The 16,216-nt window shown below is 45.3% G+C and overlaps 1 protein-coding gene across 2 annotated transcripts in view; it reads left to right on the plus strand.

Moving 5' to 3' along the window:
- Window positions 1–14,078: 14,078 nt before the first annotated feature.
- The window catches only part of LCMT2 (leucine carboxyl methyltransferase 2), a 68,177-nt gene continuing 66,039 nt past the window's right edge, over window positions 14,079–16,216 (plus strand). Inside the window, exon 1 of one of the 2 annotated variants that reach the window (XM_078658773.1) lies at window positions 14,079–14,150. In XM_078658773.1, the coding sequence (XP_078514899.1) occupies window positions 14,112–14,150 (39 nt within the window). In that variant the 5' untranslated portion in view covers window positions 14,079–14,111. The remainder of the gene's footprint in view (window positions 14,151–16,216) is intronic. The other variant, XM_078658774.1, reaches the window with a different exon arrangement.

The raw sequence follows: 16,216 nt of genomic DNA on the forward strand, positions 1-16,216 counted from the left end.
AGCCATGAGAAAAGGGAGGAATGATAATATTCCTTAATGCTGAACAATATAAGGACAAAATGAAGATGAAGTTAAACATCCCAGAGCATTATCAAAATATAAGAGACCCCTTACAAAAATGTCATCAGTCAGATCAATCAAGATTGAGTTACTCAATTGCAAGCATAACCAAAATACCAATATTCTATCAAGTCCCAATAACTCACAAAGACTTGTCAGACCCTCCTCTTTGTCCTATAATGGCCTCTATCGGTACAACCACAGAACCACTATCAAAATGTGTGAATAACTTCCTTAAGCCACTAGTGACTTTCCATTGTACATTAAGGACATGGGACATATGATCTCAGAACTTGAGGGTATTAGATACTCACAGAGAAATATTGGTCATGATGGACATTGAGGCCTTGCATATGATCTTTCCTAAGATGCAAGCCCTTGATGCTGTCAGAAACATCCTCATTGGATCAGGAGATAAATCTCATCATAACTTCATTCTCCAATGCTTTGAGATTGTTTTGAATTCTAATGTATTTGAATTTGACAGCGAATTATACCAACAGAGGATCAATGTATGCAATTATAATTTAAAGTTCACGCCAAACTTGAGTAAAGAATGGGTGGAATGTCTTGATATATCGATCTATTATCAAGACCAACAAGCAATGGTTGCCCTGTACAAGAAACCGACAGCCAAAAATGTGGTCCTCCATTTCGACAGTTTTCACCCCCACTGCCAAAAACAAGGGATTCCTTTCAGCCAATTTCTGCAGAAACCCTCAAAGAAAACATCTTAAATAGGGTCTATCCCAGACACTTGGTTAGAGACTCTCTGAAGAGAGCAAGATATTACAACAGAGTGTATGTTTCAACCCAGAAGAAGACAACAACGATTTAGTGTGTGTGGTACATCATTCTAACTTAGGTCAACGCCTTTGTTGTTAATTATGCATTATCTTCCGACGCAGGGCTAGGGCAGGGCTAGAAAAATCCCCTCACCTGCTTCCATTTGCGAGCCAGATTTAATTAGGGAAAGCTCTTTTTAGGTCCTACTCGCCCTTTCTGGTGAGTAGGAAGACAGACTGACTTTTGACCTCTGTCTCTGAAAGCAGAGAAAATGTGACAAGATAGCAAGATTTAAAGGCATCTTTATTGCTCACAAAATGAATGAGCAATGAAAGTGCCTTTAAATCTTGTTAACTTGTCACATTTGCTCCCAGAGGTCAAGAGCATTACAGATAGATCGGGTAGAATTTTGAAGTTACTAGACCTGCAGGTCTAGTAAGAATTTTTAGATTTTTCTAGCCCTGTGATGTATAAAAGTGTAAAGGTATTGGGTTGGCAGTCTTTGTATTTTGTTCTTACTTAATAAGGAGTACACAATATTCAATGGCTTCTCTAGATATCAAGAAAGCTTTATTTTCTGTGGAATGGGAGTTCATGTTCAGGGCACTAAAATAAATTAACTTTGATCTGTATATGATGCGCTTGTCTAAATTGTTGTACACTCGCCCAGTGGCCTGAGGCAAGATCTCTGAAAAGTGGTAACTGGGCAAGGCATGGGAGAACAGTGCCAATTGTCAACCCTACTGTTTGCCCTGGCTGTGAAGCCATGGGCTTGCATATTACAAATGGAGATGGAGAACAAGGGTATCCAAACAGAACACCAGTAGTGTTGCTTTATGCAGACGTCACTCTAGGGTATATGATGGATCTTGTGTATACTAGAGAGGGCGTTCCTATGAATGTATAATTGCTCAACGAGGTTAGGAATTTACCTGGATTAAAAATCAAACTGACTAAGTGTTGGCTGTTTCCGGTGGGTTCTGTGTCACAGACTGGAAGACCAACTCCCAAATATGGGAAAGCTATGGCAACCCAAGTCCTTAAAACATGTAGGTATATATGTGGCACAACTGAGTGAGGGCTTGATAGCTGTAAATATAGGCAGGGCAATGTAAGCAGCGGATCACTCACTCCTTTTCTGGAATTAGTCACTGTCATTAATAGGGAAGTTACCCCCTCTAAAATGAATTTACTGCTCAGGTGTGTGTACGCATCCCCAGGGTATAATGTGCCAAAATGATAGTCCACAAAATTGACAGTATATTCAAAGTGTTCTGCTGCAGGGAGGATCCTGCCATAGGAAATAAACTGACTATGCTTAAATTGCCCAAGGGGGATTAGTTCTCCCAGATTTTGAACTGCATTATTTGGCAGCCCAGTTGCAGCATTTATCGCTGTGATAAGAAGGCATCCCCAACTGGGAAAGAACACTGTTTTCAAGATGCTTTTCAGAGGCTGAATTTGCATATTTAATAATAAAGGAGCTGGGCTCAAACCTATTTCTTGTTGAAAGTATGGGAAAAAATTAGAAAAAAAGGTAGTGAAGCTAATCCCTTCATGCTGAGGCTGAAATGTGGTTATACCGATGTTTTCACACGGTAAGATTGAGAAGGCAGAGGTGATGTCTGAGAGAGAGAGACTATGAGACACAGTGAGACTGCCAGGATAGATCTGTGGAAATGAATATTCTGGTTAATAGTATTCTGAAGGATACTGATCATCCATCCAAACTGTTTAGATTTGTAAAAGTTTAAAAAAAGGAAATGTATACTTTTGTTGCATTAATATGTCTGACCTGGAAGCCTTCAGAATGTTAATGTTTTCGTTAGTGAAAAGAGAAATATGAACTCTGGAGTTATGTCAGAAAAACTGAGGAAATCTTCAGAGCTCCCGGCCCTTTTACAACCCATACCTATCTTTAATTCATCTTAATAGAGGTGGCATGTGTTTTAAGTGCTGCTTCTTTGTTTTCCTTCATACAGCGCCACAACGGTTTATGGTTAGTAAGCAGAAGTTGGTTAGTGATCACGCAGAAGCCCTGCAGGATGGTGTGATAGTTAGCGGTCTAGCGGCCATATAAGAGTCACACCAATAAGCGGCCTCCCTCTCTGCTCTTTCCAGCTTGTTTGTCCTCAGTGCCAAGAAACCGCTAGGTATATGAGCGCTTTATAAATGTTTTAACTTCAACTTCACATCCGCAGGCCAGGCGTGGCCTTCGGGGCTAAAATAAAAGAAGGGCAGCAGCTTGTGGTAGTCACTTTCGACCAGTGACTATTGCGTGGTCTGGTTCACTGCGCGTAGCGCTCCTGCCCCCGCGCATGCCATAGCCCCTGCTCAGGCACCCCAGAACACCCCGACGACACTGGCGACGAGTGGGGTATTAAGACTCTTGCTGGCCACACACTGCGGCCCATCCGACGGCCGAATAAGAAGCTTTCAGGCGTGGCCGCGCGACATCGGAGAGCGCGAGCGTCCAAAGAAGACGGGGGCACCCTGCCCCGCCTCAAGGAAGGGGGAAACAAGCAGCGACCCAGGAGAAGGTCAGTGCGCTGCTACGCCAACCTGCGACAAGGACCCAAGCCAATAGCGGCAAATAGGCCACGCCCCCGTCGAAAGCCTCAGCAGCGTGTGCAGCCCAGAAGAGAGCTGCCAGGGGATACACCTGCTCAAGAACCACACCCTAAAGAAAGGAACACCACCTCCCAGGGCCAGAAAGCAAGAAAAGACACATTTGGGGCAACAGAGAAGCCAGTCTTCCCTCACAGGCATACAGAGGCTAGGGTACACTACCACCTCTACTGAACCCACAGTGGAAATAGAAGGCGAGGGGCACGTCACAGCACGTCCACCACTGCCAGCCACCAGACGCCATGGGGGACAATGACCAGGCAGCAACACCAGCCCCCGCACCATTTCAACACACCGCATCAGGGGTACTACCCCCGTTCAGCGAACTGGAGGATCCTGCGACGGCCCTTTCAGGTGGAAGATCTGGATTGAACGCCTCAAAAACGACTTTGTTGCGACCCGAGAGACAGATGAGGCGGTAAAAAGGTCCCTACTGCTACATTATGCTGGAGACGAGATATTCAAGCTGTTCAAACATCTGGCCAACATGGGAGCAGCCACTGATTACAATGTGGCGGTGACCGCTCTAGATGCCCATTTTGACCCACAGCTGAACCCTGACTTCCAAAGGTTCAAACTACGCCAAGCCCGTAGGAAGGAAGGAGAGTCCAGGGACACGTTCTACGCCCGCCTCCGTTAACTTGCCAGCACGTGCACCGAAGATGACCAACCGAAGGAAATCAGGGCACAGCTAATCCAGGGATGCCGTGACAAGACCTTGAGAGGCCTCATCCTGCGCCAGCCGAAGATTGTGCTAGAAGACATTCTAATACTGGCAATACCACACGACCTGTCCGCGACCAGGGTGAACGAGATGGACCAAGCCCTAATCAAGCCCCAAGGGCGGTCTAACGCCATCAAGACAGAACGAGCCGATGCCATTCGAGCTACGCCGAGAGGAGACGCGTTCAGGAAATCAAAGCCGGATACCTCCAAGTCAAGATGCGGGTACTGTGGGCATGAACCACACGCCGCAAAAGACTGCGCCGCCCAGGGAAAGACCTGCACCAACTGTGGGATACCCAGTCACTTTGCCTCCGTATGCCGAAGACGCACCAGGGGCCGAGACTTCCGCAATCAGAGGCCACCAGCATGGGCCATACGACAACTGTCCGTGACAGATCCCATGCCACCTGAAGACACACAGAAAAAGCAAGAGACACCTACTGACGGTGGAGGACTCCTCGGAACATGAGGAGGAGGAAGTGAACCTAGTGTCATTTGCGAGGGAACTTAAGCAACACCGCCGGCCACAGCCAACGTGTATGGTCCACGTCGCGGGAACGGAAATAAAAGCGGTCATCGACACAGGAGCAACAGTAAACGTCATGGGACTCCAACAATACCGCCGCCTACGACCTCGCCCTCCTGTGATGCCGTCCAAATCCAGGATCTATGCATACGGGGCAGACACATCCCTCCCGCTGAAAGGAAAGATCTCTGTACCCATCAAGGCAGATAATCTCGAAGTAACGGCAACCATCCACGTCATTGACAGAGAAGCAGATACCCTACTGAGCAGCCACACCGCGGAAAAACTTGGACTCATCTCTTTTGCAAGGAGGATACAGATGTACCAGGTAGAAGAGCTACTCAGCCAGCTTCCCAAGCTTTTCCAGGGGCTCAGACGCATTAAGTGTGACCCCCATCAAATTACACATTGACAAAACAGTTGCAACAGTTGCCTTGCGACATAGGAGAGCTGGTGGAGAAGGTCTGGTTCCCTGAGCTGGAGAACATGGTTGAGGAATATGTTTGCCGCTGTCCACCATCCCAACTGATAAGTAGCCCAGAGAGACCAATCCCTGTGATCACCGAGGAAGCCTGCACTGCTCCATGGTCCAAAGTAAGCGTGGACTTTGGGAGTTTTACCGGAGGGAAGCACACGCTAGTAATTTTAGACGCATTCTCAAAGTACCCAATAGTGGAGCCGGTCGTATCCACTGCCTTCAACCACGTAGGACCAATTCTGGAGAAGGTATTCGCCATGTTCGGGTTGCCCCATAAAGTGCGCAGCCACAACGGACCGCCATTCCAAGGAGCCGAGTTTGCCACGTTTCTAAAACAGCGAGGGATCCATCACCGACGAGTCACCCTCAATGGCCCCAGGCCAACGGTGATGTTGAACGTTTCATGCGCACCCTGAACAAGATGTTCCGCATCGCAGTAGTTGAACAAGTAGACCCAGAACAGAGACTCCATGAGTTTCTGAGAGAATACCGGAGTACACCCCATTGCACAACCCAGAGAAGCCCGTGGGCACTCAAGCTCCATGGCCCGAGAAGAGATCTAATTCCCACTTGCCCAGGGTGGTCGCCACCCCCACTGGAAGCAGAAGAAGTGAAAGATAGGAGAGTTCAACGCAACCAGCAAGCAAGTCTCTGCCGCCATGCCACACCAAGAACCCGCTCCGCAGAGGGGCCATCATCCTCCTACAGGACCGCCTTCCAGGAGGAAAGTTCCGAACAAACTATGAGCCAGGTACCTGGACTGTCACAGCGCACTGCGGAACCATGATAACTGCCCGAAGAGGAGGAGAAGAGGTGTCCCGGAATATCTCATGGTTCAAGGAGGTCCCAGCAGAACACCCCGGGAGGTCCTCCAATGACCAGCCAAGTTCTACCGTCACCCCCGTGCCGGAGAGCAGTGAGAAAAGGACGGGAAGCGGTGGAGGCGAGGAGACCTCAGAGACGACCACCTCACCTCAGTCTAGCCCTCACTCCGAGGACCCAGGCTCTGACGGCACGAGTCTGCGTGGCCACCCCCAAAGGTACAGCCTGAGACCGAATCCCCGTCCGAGCCAGCGACTGAGGGACTTTGTTTGCGGATGACGTCCAGCCACCGCAGCTCGAGGTCCACGCAATTACCGAGACTGTATATTTTGTCAAGTGAACTGTTTGTACGTATGTTTTGTTTCAAGGGCTGAGTTGGATAGGGATGTGATAGTTAGCGGTCTAGCGGCGGCATGAGAGTCACACCACAACCACAGGCCAGGCGTGGCCTGCGGGGCAAAAATAAAAGGAGGGCGGCCGCTCGTGGTCGCCACTTCTGACCAGTGACTATTGCGTGGTCTGGTTCACTGCGCGGAGCGCTCCTGCCCCGCGCACGCCATAGCCCCTGCTCCCGTGCACGCCATAGCCCCTGCTCAGGCCCCCCCGAACGCCCCCACGACAGATGGGACGTCAGTTTTACGAGTTTGCCCACTCCACGTTGTTGTGGTTCTAGTTGTTATTTTCTGATCCTCCTCCTATTGGTTGCTATGCACGCGCTACCCTTGGAATGTCAAGCGGTATTTAAGTGACGTCACCCCCAGAGGGTGTAGAGCGACCCTGTGACTCTGCCGGTCACTCTACCTCTCACAAGCTCTTTCTTATAGTAAATAAATACCAATTTCGTAATTCTTCTTGTGTGTCTTTATTGATAACACTACAATTGGCGACGAGGGACGGGACGAACGAGTTCAGAGCTTGTGGAGGAAAAATCGTCAGGAGGCTCATTCTTCGTTTCGAGGCAGGTATTACTTGTACTTTCTTAAAAAGAAGCAGTTCTTATTTGTAATTTCGCTTCTTTTTCATGTTTTGAGCTCACAGATAGAAATCAACGTGTCGTCATAAATCTGCATTCCGGATTTTATTGAGGAAGCGCGTCAAAGTTGAGAGGCTGTTCAAAGGAAATATTTCAGGCAAGTGCGGAGATTCATGTTTTAAGTGGAAACGAGTGGCAGTCTGTGAATATTTCTCATATGTATTGCAGCGTAGCCGTGGTAAATCAGCCGGTGGATTGAATCAGTCGTGAGGCGGATGCGAGCTTTCACCGTTATAGAAGTTCGTTGGCCGCCCAGTAACTGTCAAGTACAGCTGACGTAGTAGCGTCACCCACAGCTGCTCTCTGATCACCACCAGTTGTAACTGACGAGCAGCGTGAGTACGTCATCACGTTCATAGTAAGTACGTGACGCCATTTTGAAGCGGCTTTTTCCTCAGTTTCATCGGAAAAACAACACGCCAGTACTTCGTAATTGTTTACTCGTTTTTACTAAATCCTCGTGCTTTTAAGCTGGAAACTGAAAGAAAATTAAAAGGTAAACAATCGATCGACATAGTCATAAGAATCTTTACTCAATTAGAGATTCACATAGGAAGATCTTCTGATTTGAGAAATATTTTGTGGACATTAGAGACGTACTTTATAACGCGTTTTTACTTCAATTTCATATGCACATGCAATATATGTAAGTTATATATTTTCTTTCACTAAAAATTCATATTTATTCAATATATTGTTCAATAGTAACTCTGAAAAAATTGATTTCTTAATTAAGAAAGAGACTGTAGAGGAAACAAAAGTTATGGCCAGTGAGAGTAATTTTAATGCGCCAGCACATTTCCTTGATGTTCCAGGTAAACCTGTTATGAAGTGGAAGAACTGGTTCAGGGCTTTCGAAAATTATTTGGTTGCAATCAATGGCAAGAGGTTTGATCCTGAACAGAAAAAAGCTATTCTTTTCGGACTTTTAGGTATTGCCGGCCAAGAAGTGTTCGACAGCCTACCAGAATTCGAACCAGAACCGGGACAGTTTATTCCCCTAGATGAATTTCAGGAAGCTGTGAAAAGACTAGAAAAGCAGTTTGACGAGGAAGAGAACATTATGGTCGGCAGACATTGCTTTGCGATGAGGGAACAGTCAGAGTCAGAGAATGTAGAAGAGTATATTGGTAGTTTAAGGGTGCTAGCTACAAAATGTGGTTTTGGTGCCTTAGTAGATGTATACATTTGTGATCAATTCGCATTCCACTGTTTTGAACACAAAATTCAGGAGAGGTTGCTTGCCTGTAAAAATCCTACGCTGTCTGATGTAGTTGATATTGCCAAAGGCGTAGAACGATCACTTGAGGGCAGAAAAGAGTTATCTAGAGCTAATGGTGCTACATGTTCGAATGTTTCATATGTTAATGCCAAAAGGAAAAAAGAGTTCAGCGCTAGTAATTCCTACAGTTCTAATTATAATTATAATTCTACCCATCTTGTATGTTTTAGATGTGGTTCTCATAACCACAAGGCGGATTCTGTAAATTGCCCAGCTATCGGAAAGAAATGCACTAGATGCCAGAAGGTAGGGCATTTTGCAAGTGTGTGTGGAAATTTTGGTCAAAAACGTTCTTTCAAAACAAAGGTTAATGTTGTTGATGATTTTAATGAGGATATGTGCTCTAACATTGTGTTAGCTCTTGGTGACATGGACAGTGAAATTAAAAGTCCATTAGGAGTTGCACATGTAAGGGAAGTTGAGCTCAACATTATGGCGGATTCTGGGTCCCCCATCAGAATAATATCTGACAGAAAGTATTTGAAATATTGGCCTAATGTAGATTTGTTGCCGTCAGATGTAAACCCCAAGGCATTTGGGGAATTCGATATAAATATGTTTGGATATTTTGAAAAGTTTTTGAGCATAAAAGGCAGGTGCATATGTACTAAAATATATGTAGCAGAACGAGGTCGAGATATTGTGGGATGGAGCGATCTCGCCAAATTGAAAATTATTCTAAAACCAGGGTCAGATGACCCCATTGTATTAGATGAAGGTTTCATTTCTCTTGTTTCTATTCCATCAGAGTCTTGTAACGACATAACTTCCATCTTGAGTAAGTATTTACACCTGCCGAAAAGCACCTTATGGTAATGACTGTCTTTCGGTTTTTGCATTTTTGCACTGGCGTTTTTGCACAAACCTTTATTGCAAACAAATTGCTGCTAAAATGTTAAAGTGACCAAACAGACGTTGCACTTTATCTCTAATTCTGCATATTTGCACATGTCAATAGCACTTTATGCACATAATAGGTCTTTCTGATTTTGCACTTTACATTGGCGACTTTTGACTTTTTGCACTAATTTTTTCTACAACAACTGCTGCTAAAACGTATATAGTGAACAAACCTAACTTTGTACTCAAGTGATATACCTTATTGATTTAAATGAGACTGGCATGGATATTGACGTAATTTTTAATTGTTTCATTATGAAACTTACATAAATGATTTGAAACTGTATTTATGTATGTTGCTACATGGTTGTACCTGTACAAACCGAATAAAGCATTTTGAAACTGAGTAAGTATAATTCACTGTTTGAAGATCGTATAGGGTGCGTTAAAGGCTTTGTACATAAAATCATTCTAAAGGAAAATGCCATTCCTATCAGAAACAAAGTTAGATCCTTACCATTGTCAGTTCGTGAGGAGTTGCGAGTTTTGTTAGAAAAATTGGTCACTGAAGAAGTGATAGAACCGGCTGATTCAGCTGAGTGGATTTCAGGGATCATTTTAATTAAAAAGAAATGTGGTGAGTATCGTTTGTGTGCTGATTTAAGATCATTGAATAAGAATATCTTGGTGGATTGTTTTCGTCTTCCCAAGATTCAGGAGATTTTAGCTAACACGTCCGGATCCAAATATTTTTCCCTCATTGATCTTAAATCGGTATATCACCAGGTTAGGCTGGATGATGAATCCAAAAAGTTAACCACCTTCATTACACCACTAGGAGCCTACAAGTATGTTTGCTTACCATTTGGATTGGCATCCTCTGCCAGTGTATTTCAAAAACTGATGGAAAATATGTTTGGGGATGTCAGAGGAGTACAGAAGTTCCAAGATGACATTTTGATTCACGCCGATACAGAAAGTAGGCACAATGTCATCTTGGATACAGTTTTAAAGAAATTACAAGAAAGAGGCATGAATGTATCAAGAGAGAAGTGCAAGTTTTGTAAAACAGAAATAGAATATTTGGGTCACATTCTCAGTGCAGAGGGAATCAAACCGAAACTCAATCTTGTTAAGGCAATCATAGATGCACCACAACCTGAGGGGAAGACTCATTGAGATCTTTCTTAGGTCTTGGTGAGTATTATTCAAGATTTATTGAGAACTATTATAGAATGGTTGAGCCTTTGAGAGTCCTTTTGCGCAAGGGTCAAAATTTTGAGTGGAATGTTCAACAAGACAATGCGTTTAAAGAGGTCAAAGAAGCGATCTTGAAAGCACCTACCTTGAAACCTTTCGATGCCAATGGTGCCAATGTAATCACAGTTGATGCGAGTTCTGTGGATATAGGTGCTGCATTCACGCAAAGGGTAGGTAAGCATACCCACACTGTAGCTTTCATTTCTCGTAGGTTAAATGACACAGAGAAAAATTACAGTACTATTGAAAGGGAGACCCTAGCCTGTGTATGGGCCGTGGAAAAATTAAAAATGTATGTTTGGGGTAAAGAGTTTGAATTTATTACAGACCATAAGCCATCAACCTTCATGTTCGATGGGTACGGCAGAGCAAATGGAAAAGCGTCTGCTAGACTAGTAAGATTGTTGGCTAAATTGCAAGAATTTAATTTTTCTATAAAACACATTTCAGGTAAATGTAATATCAGAGCAGATTTCCTATCTCGTTTACCAACTAGTATTGCTGAGGTCCAAAAAGAAGATGATACTGAGTGTGTTGTGTCGAATGTTGACATTTTTCAACAAGCTAACAAGGTTATTACAGACAAGGAGTGGATGGATGCTATGAGCAAAGACCCAGTTTTAGTGAAAGTAAAGAGGTTTATGTTTACTTCATGGCCTCCCGTTCGCAATTTACCTTCTGAATTGAGAACATTTTTGCATGTACCTAACGAATTAAATATATACAATGGTTTTCTCAGGAGAGATGTACTTGTTCTCCCCACTAAGGTTAGAAATAAACTAATTGTAATTGCTCATAAATCTCATTTGGGAGCTACCATGACCAAAAGAATACTTAAAGAACACTATTGGTGGCCTGGTATGGACCTTGATGTGAATCTATATGTAGAAAAGTGTGAAGTATGTACCAAATCTGACAAGCATTGGAAACTCAGAGCACAAGAAATGCAACTCGTTACCATTCCCAACTCTGCTTGGTCCAAAATTGCTATAGATATGGCTGGATCATTTCAATTACTTGGACAAAATTCTAGATTTTTAATTGCAGTAAGGTGACTACGATCGATTCTAAATGGATTTATCACAAGTTCGTCAGCAACATTGACTCAGATGCAGTTATAGACTTTTTGCGCACCTGTTTCACCATTGAAGGCAGTCATCGTTTCAGACAATGGGAAGCAATTAACTTCAAGCAAAATTGCCGATTTCTTTGGGTTACACGGAATTCGCCAAGAGAAAACTCTGTTATACTCTCCAAAGTCCAACGGGCAGATTGAAAGGGTGAATCGCTTCCTCAAAGATGGAGTTCAATTAGCTTTGGCATCAAACTTACCTGTTGAAGATTTTGTTCTTGACAGAGGTTTCTCTTACAATACCACGCCCAACAGCGTCACAGGATTCTCCCCTTTCTTTTTGATGAGAGGGAGAAGGTGCGACAATGACATTGTTCCGAAGTTGATATGCCAGAAAGCACTTTACCTTCAACTGTTGTTGTTAATGATGATCAGTTACAGGTCAGGAGAATAATAGATTGTCAGTTAAAATTCAAACAGTACTACAACAAGGTGCATAGAGCCATAAACAAGGAGTTCTGCAAGGGAGATTGGGCCTTAGTCACTAAGCCTGGTCATTATCTTAAGGGAGAGTCTAAATTCCTTGACCCTGAAGAAATTGTAGAGGTTACTGATGGTGCTGTTCATCCAAAAAAATATGGGTGGCGCAACAAGAGTGACGCCATTAAGATTAACAAAGAGCAAGTAGAGTTATGGCACAAAGGTGAGAGATGCAATGCTGAGGGTACCAATGATTTCTCTTGGTTAAATACTTACCTGTATGAAAAAGAACAAGACGATTGTACTCAAAAAGATAAAATGTGTGTACCAGACCAGCAAGTGAGTAGAGATTATAGCATTGTCAGCAATGGTTACAGAGATACTAGTAATAACAACGACAAAAACCAAGTTGATGATATTGATTGTTGTCAGCATAATAGCAGTAATGTTTTTCCCAACCAGACATCCTTCACGTGTGTTTCAGGTCCCTTAAGTTCTACTAATGTGCAAGGAGGTTGGGAGGGCACCTGAGCCAGGTCTGGCAGAATATCCAAGTTCACTTAAGGAATATGAATTAATTTAACTGTTTACCTTAGAAAGGGAGATGTTGTGGTTCTAGTTGTTATTTTCTGTTCCTCCTCCTATTGATTGCTATGCACGCGCTACCCTTGGCATGTCAAGGGGTATTTAAGTGACTTCACCCCCAGATGGTGTAGAGCGACCCTGTGACTCTGCCGGTCACTCTACCTCTCACAAGCTCTTTCTTCTGGTAAATAAATACCAATTTCATAATTCTTCATGTGTGTCTTATTGAGGGAGAGGTGTGGCGCTGCGGCCAGGGCGACTGACGCTGGAATCTGGGGACCACGGTTCGATCCCCGGCTCCGGCGGCAGGTTAGCCCAGCACCATGTGACTCTGGGCAATAGCTCGCTTAATCTTCCCGACGGCCCCCAGCGCCTGGAGACCCTGACGGGTGATTGTGCGCTTTACAAATGTGGATTATTATAACACTACACACGTCTTTTACAAAATAGTGGTCAGTTTCTGACATTTCTCTCTTCCCATGGAGCTACTTTGTTCTACTCTTGATAGTCTCACTCACGTTGTCACACATCAAACATTGAACCGTGACACCGAGGTCTAACGAAAACACTGAAATGCCATGCAGAGGCATCCTCAGACATGACAGCCAGGCCACGAGCGGGCTTGAAACGGGACCTGTCCTCCCTGGTCCTTGGCAAACATGGGCCCGGTGTAGAGTGCTGCTCAGCCTGTGCGCGTGTGTATGAATGTTGATTGCATGAATGTTCGAATGGTGTGTTGAATGTCAGTTGAAGTTCGGGCTGAGCAGATGTCATACCGCTCCTGGTGGGGTTCTCCAATTTATATCCTAAACCAAAATAAAGATCAACTTACAACAAATGACCTCGGCTTCCTTGGATTATCTTTTCTTTACACCCGGGCACAGAGTGCGTCTCCGCTGGTGCGGCAGCGCGGGCGCCCCCGGTCCCTCCCACCGCGGGGCAAGGGCTGGTGTCAAGCGCCCAGGAGGGCTCTCGGCGCCCGCTGCTCCGGGGGTGGGTCTGTATGATATCAGTTTGTTGTTCGGTTGTTTACCTGGTATTGTGAAGCGCTCTGATGCCAGCGAGCCCGGGGTCTATAAAAATCACCAAAATACAACAAATAAACAAACTACGCAGGCACGCACGTCTACCACCGAGGGGGCGGTGCCCTGAGGACACGGAAGTGACACTCCCCTGCCTCCTGACCACGCCCCTCATGCCTCTTGTGCATTGCTACCTTACCTCTTGGCCACGCCCCTCTGTCGTCGGGCCCAATACCACCCCGCCTTTTGGCCACGCCCCTCTGTCGTCGGGCCCAATACCACCCCGCCTCTTGACCACGCCCCTCTGCCGTCCCGTGCAATACCTCCCTGGCTCGTGCCATGGACCTCAGTAGGTAGTCCTTTGTCGAGTACTACTTCGCCTGCTGGGAATGCATTGAGTCTTCTGTCAGTTCAGGGCTTAGAGCCGTTGTCCGTCCTCACTGTCTATGCGCATCCTACATTGTAGTCCCTTGTCTGTGTCGTTGCCGCCTCCAGGCGTCTGCAGCTGGACATGGGGAAGCACCGGGGTCAGGCGGGCCGGGACACCGCGGTGAGACTGGAGGGGCCGGGGGCTCGGGGCGGGCGGGGTCCGGGGCGCAGGCAGAGCCTCTGAGGCCCCGGGCAGCGGTGCTAGCAGAGAGCCGGGGCCTGGGGAGGCTGTGCTGCCGTGTGTGTGTGTGTGTGGCATGTATGTATGTGTGTGATGTATTCACAGCTTCTCCCCCGGTATCGGGCAAGTCATAAGCGTTCATCCTCCACGCTTATAACTAGCAGCTCATTTACATACCTGATTTTTGTGACCCATACTCGTGTTAGACTCCTAACTACAATTCCCAGAATGCACCCATGTTTTTTTTTCCTGTTTGGATCTCTTTCTTGTGTGACTTTATAACTTGTACATTTGCATTTTTTTTTCTGTTTGTATCTTCTAGGTAACGCATGTAATCCTAAGTCTTTAATAAATAAATTAAAAAATATATATGTATTATACCAGATGTAGCTGGCAATAAACCCACGTGGCAGGCATTGCAGCCCTCCTGTGTGATACTATAACACGGCAATGCTGTCGATTCCACAATAACCCGCGTGTGCAGTGGTGTGGAGGTCTAGTGCAGGAATCTCCAACCTTTTCTGTAATAAGAAATTATGTTCAATGAAAATCATCGCGACGAACAAGTCCACCTCCGCGCCCCCTCCACCGGGCGCATTCCTTTTCTTTTTCTCTCTTTCACCCATGTATATGTTATGCTCCATGTAAATATATATTTTTTCTACAATAAAAAATTACGGAAATCAAAAAGAAAATCATCGCGAGCTTCGAATATTATTAGCGATGTAGTAGTGACCACATTAGGCAAAATTACGTTAGTAGCCGCCATATGCAAGATCACTGTAGTGATCACCTTTGTGCATGATGAATGACTGCCAGCGGTAATGTAAACGAGCATTGGCACAGCCAATAGGTCTTGCCTTTAGGACCTTGTAAGTGTTTAGCCATGCAGCACATTATCCTAGATGCTACAACATCTCCTGTTACTTTGCTGTCACTGATGAATGGCCACACACACACAAGGTCAGGGTTTTGTGCTATTCCGTGAACACTGGAAATGCAATTCATGCCCAGTGAAGAGATCACAAGATATGTCAATTAAGACATATATGGGCTGTGAAGAGATGGTGTACTGAAAAGTTAATGAGACTGTACAGAGTGAGTCCGTGAAGAGATACAGTGTGTCTGCAGAGAGAAATTAGTGACGAGATGCTGGGTTTGTAGAGCAATATTAAAGTGTAGAATAGTAAGTTGGGAGAAAATAACGGCATTACTGTCCTACAACTTTGCTCTGGAGTTGTGTCTACTGAGGATGTGATGCTTTGTAATGTTTTCATGTTTGATTTCAGACACTGAAGTTCTCCCTAACATGTCACTTCTCCCCAATCAAAAATTGCAGAAGCACAAACAGTCCTGCCCTGTCATGAAAACCCATCCACTAAATGAACTCACCTAGATATGTTGAGGTGTCCCAGATCACAGTGTGCACTACACAATCAATCAATCATAACATTTGTAAAGCGCACTACTCACCCGTGAGGGTCTCAAGGCGCTGGGGTGGGGAATGCTACTTTTCGAAAAGCCATGTCTTTGGGAGTTTTCTGAAGGTCAGCAGGTCTTGGGTCTGCCGTAGGTGGATGGGGAGGGTGTTCCAGGTCTTGGCGGCGAGGTGGGAGAACAATCTGCCGCGGAAGGTTGCTCTTTGGAAGCGGGGGACTGTGGCGAGGTCGGATGAGCGGAGATGGTGGGTGGGGGTGTAGAAGCTGAGTCGTCTGTTGAGGTACGTTGGTCCGGTGTTGTGGAGTGCCTTGTGTGCGTGGGTGAGGAGCTTGACACAATATACTCTTAGGGAATGCAAGATGGAACAACACAAAACATGTGGATAGGAACTGCATGGATGATAAATTGGCCAAAATAGAAAACCAATTTATGAGAGAGCTCCTGGGCTTACCTCCTAGCACTCCCCTCATCCCTCTGTGCCTGGATTTAGGAGTCAAACCAATCGCAGAAGAGATGAGTTTAAGACCACTGACCTTCTGGCGCAGACTGTGGGCAACTCCTGAATT

Source organism: Lissotriton helveticus, chromosome 8, assembly GCF_964261635.1.
Source record: "Lissotriton helveticus chromosome 8, aLisHel1.1, whole genome shotgun sequence".
Lineage (NCBI taxonomy): Eukaryota > Metazoa > Chordata > Amphibia > Caudata > Salamandridae > Lissotriton > Lissotriton helveticus.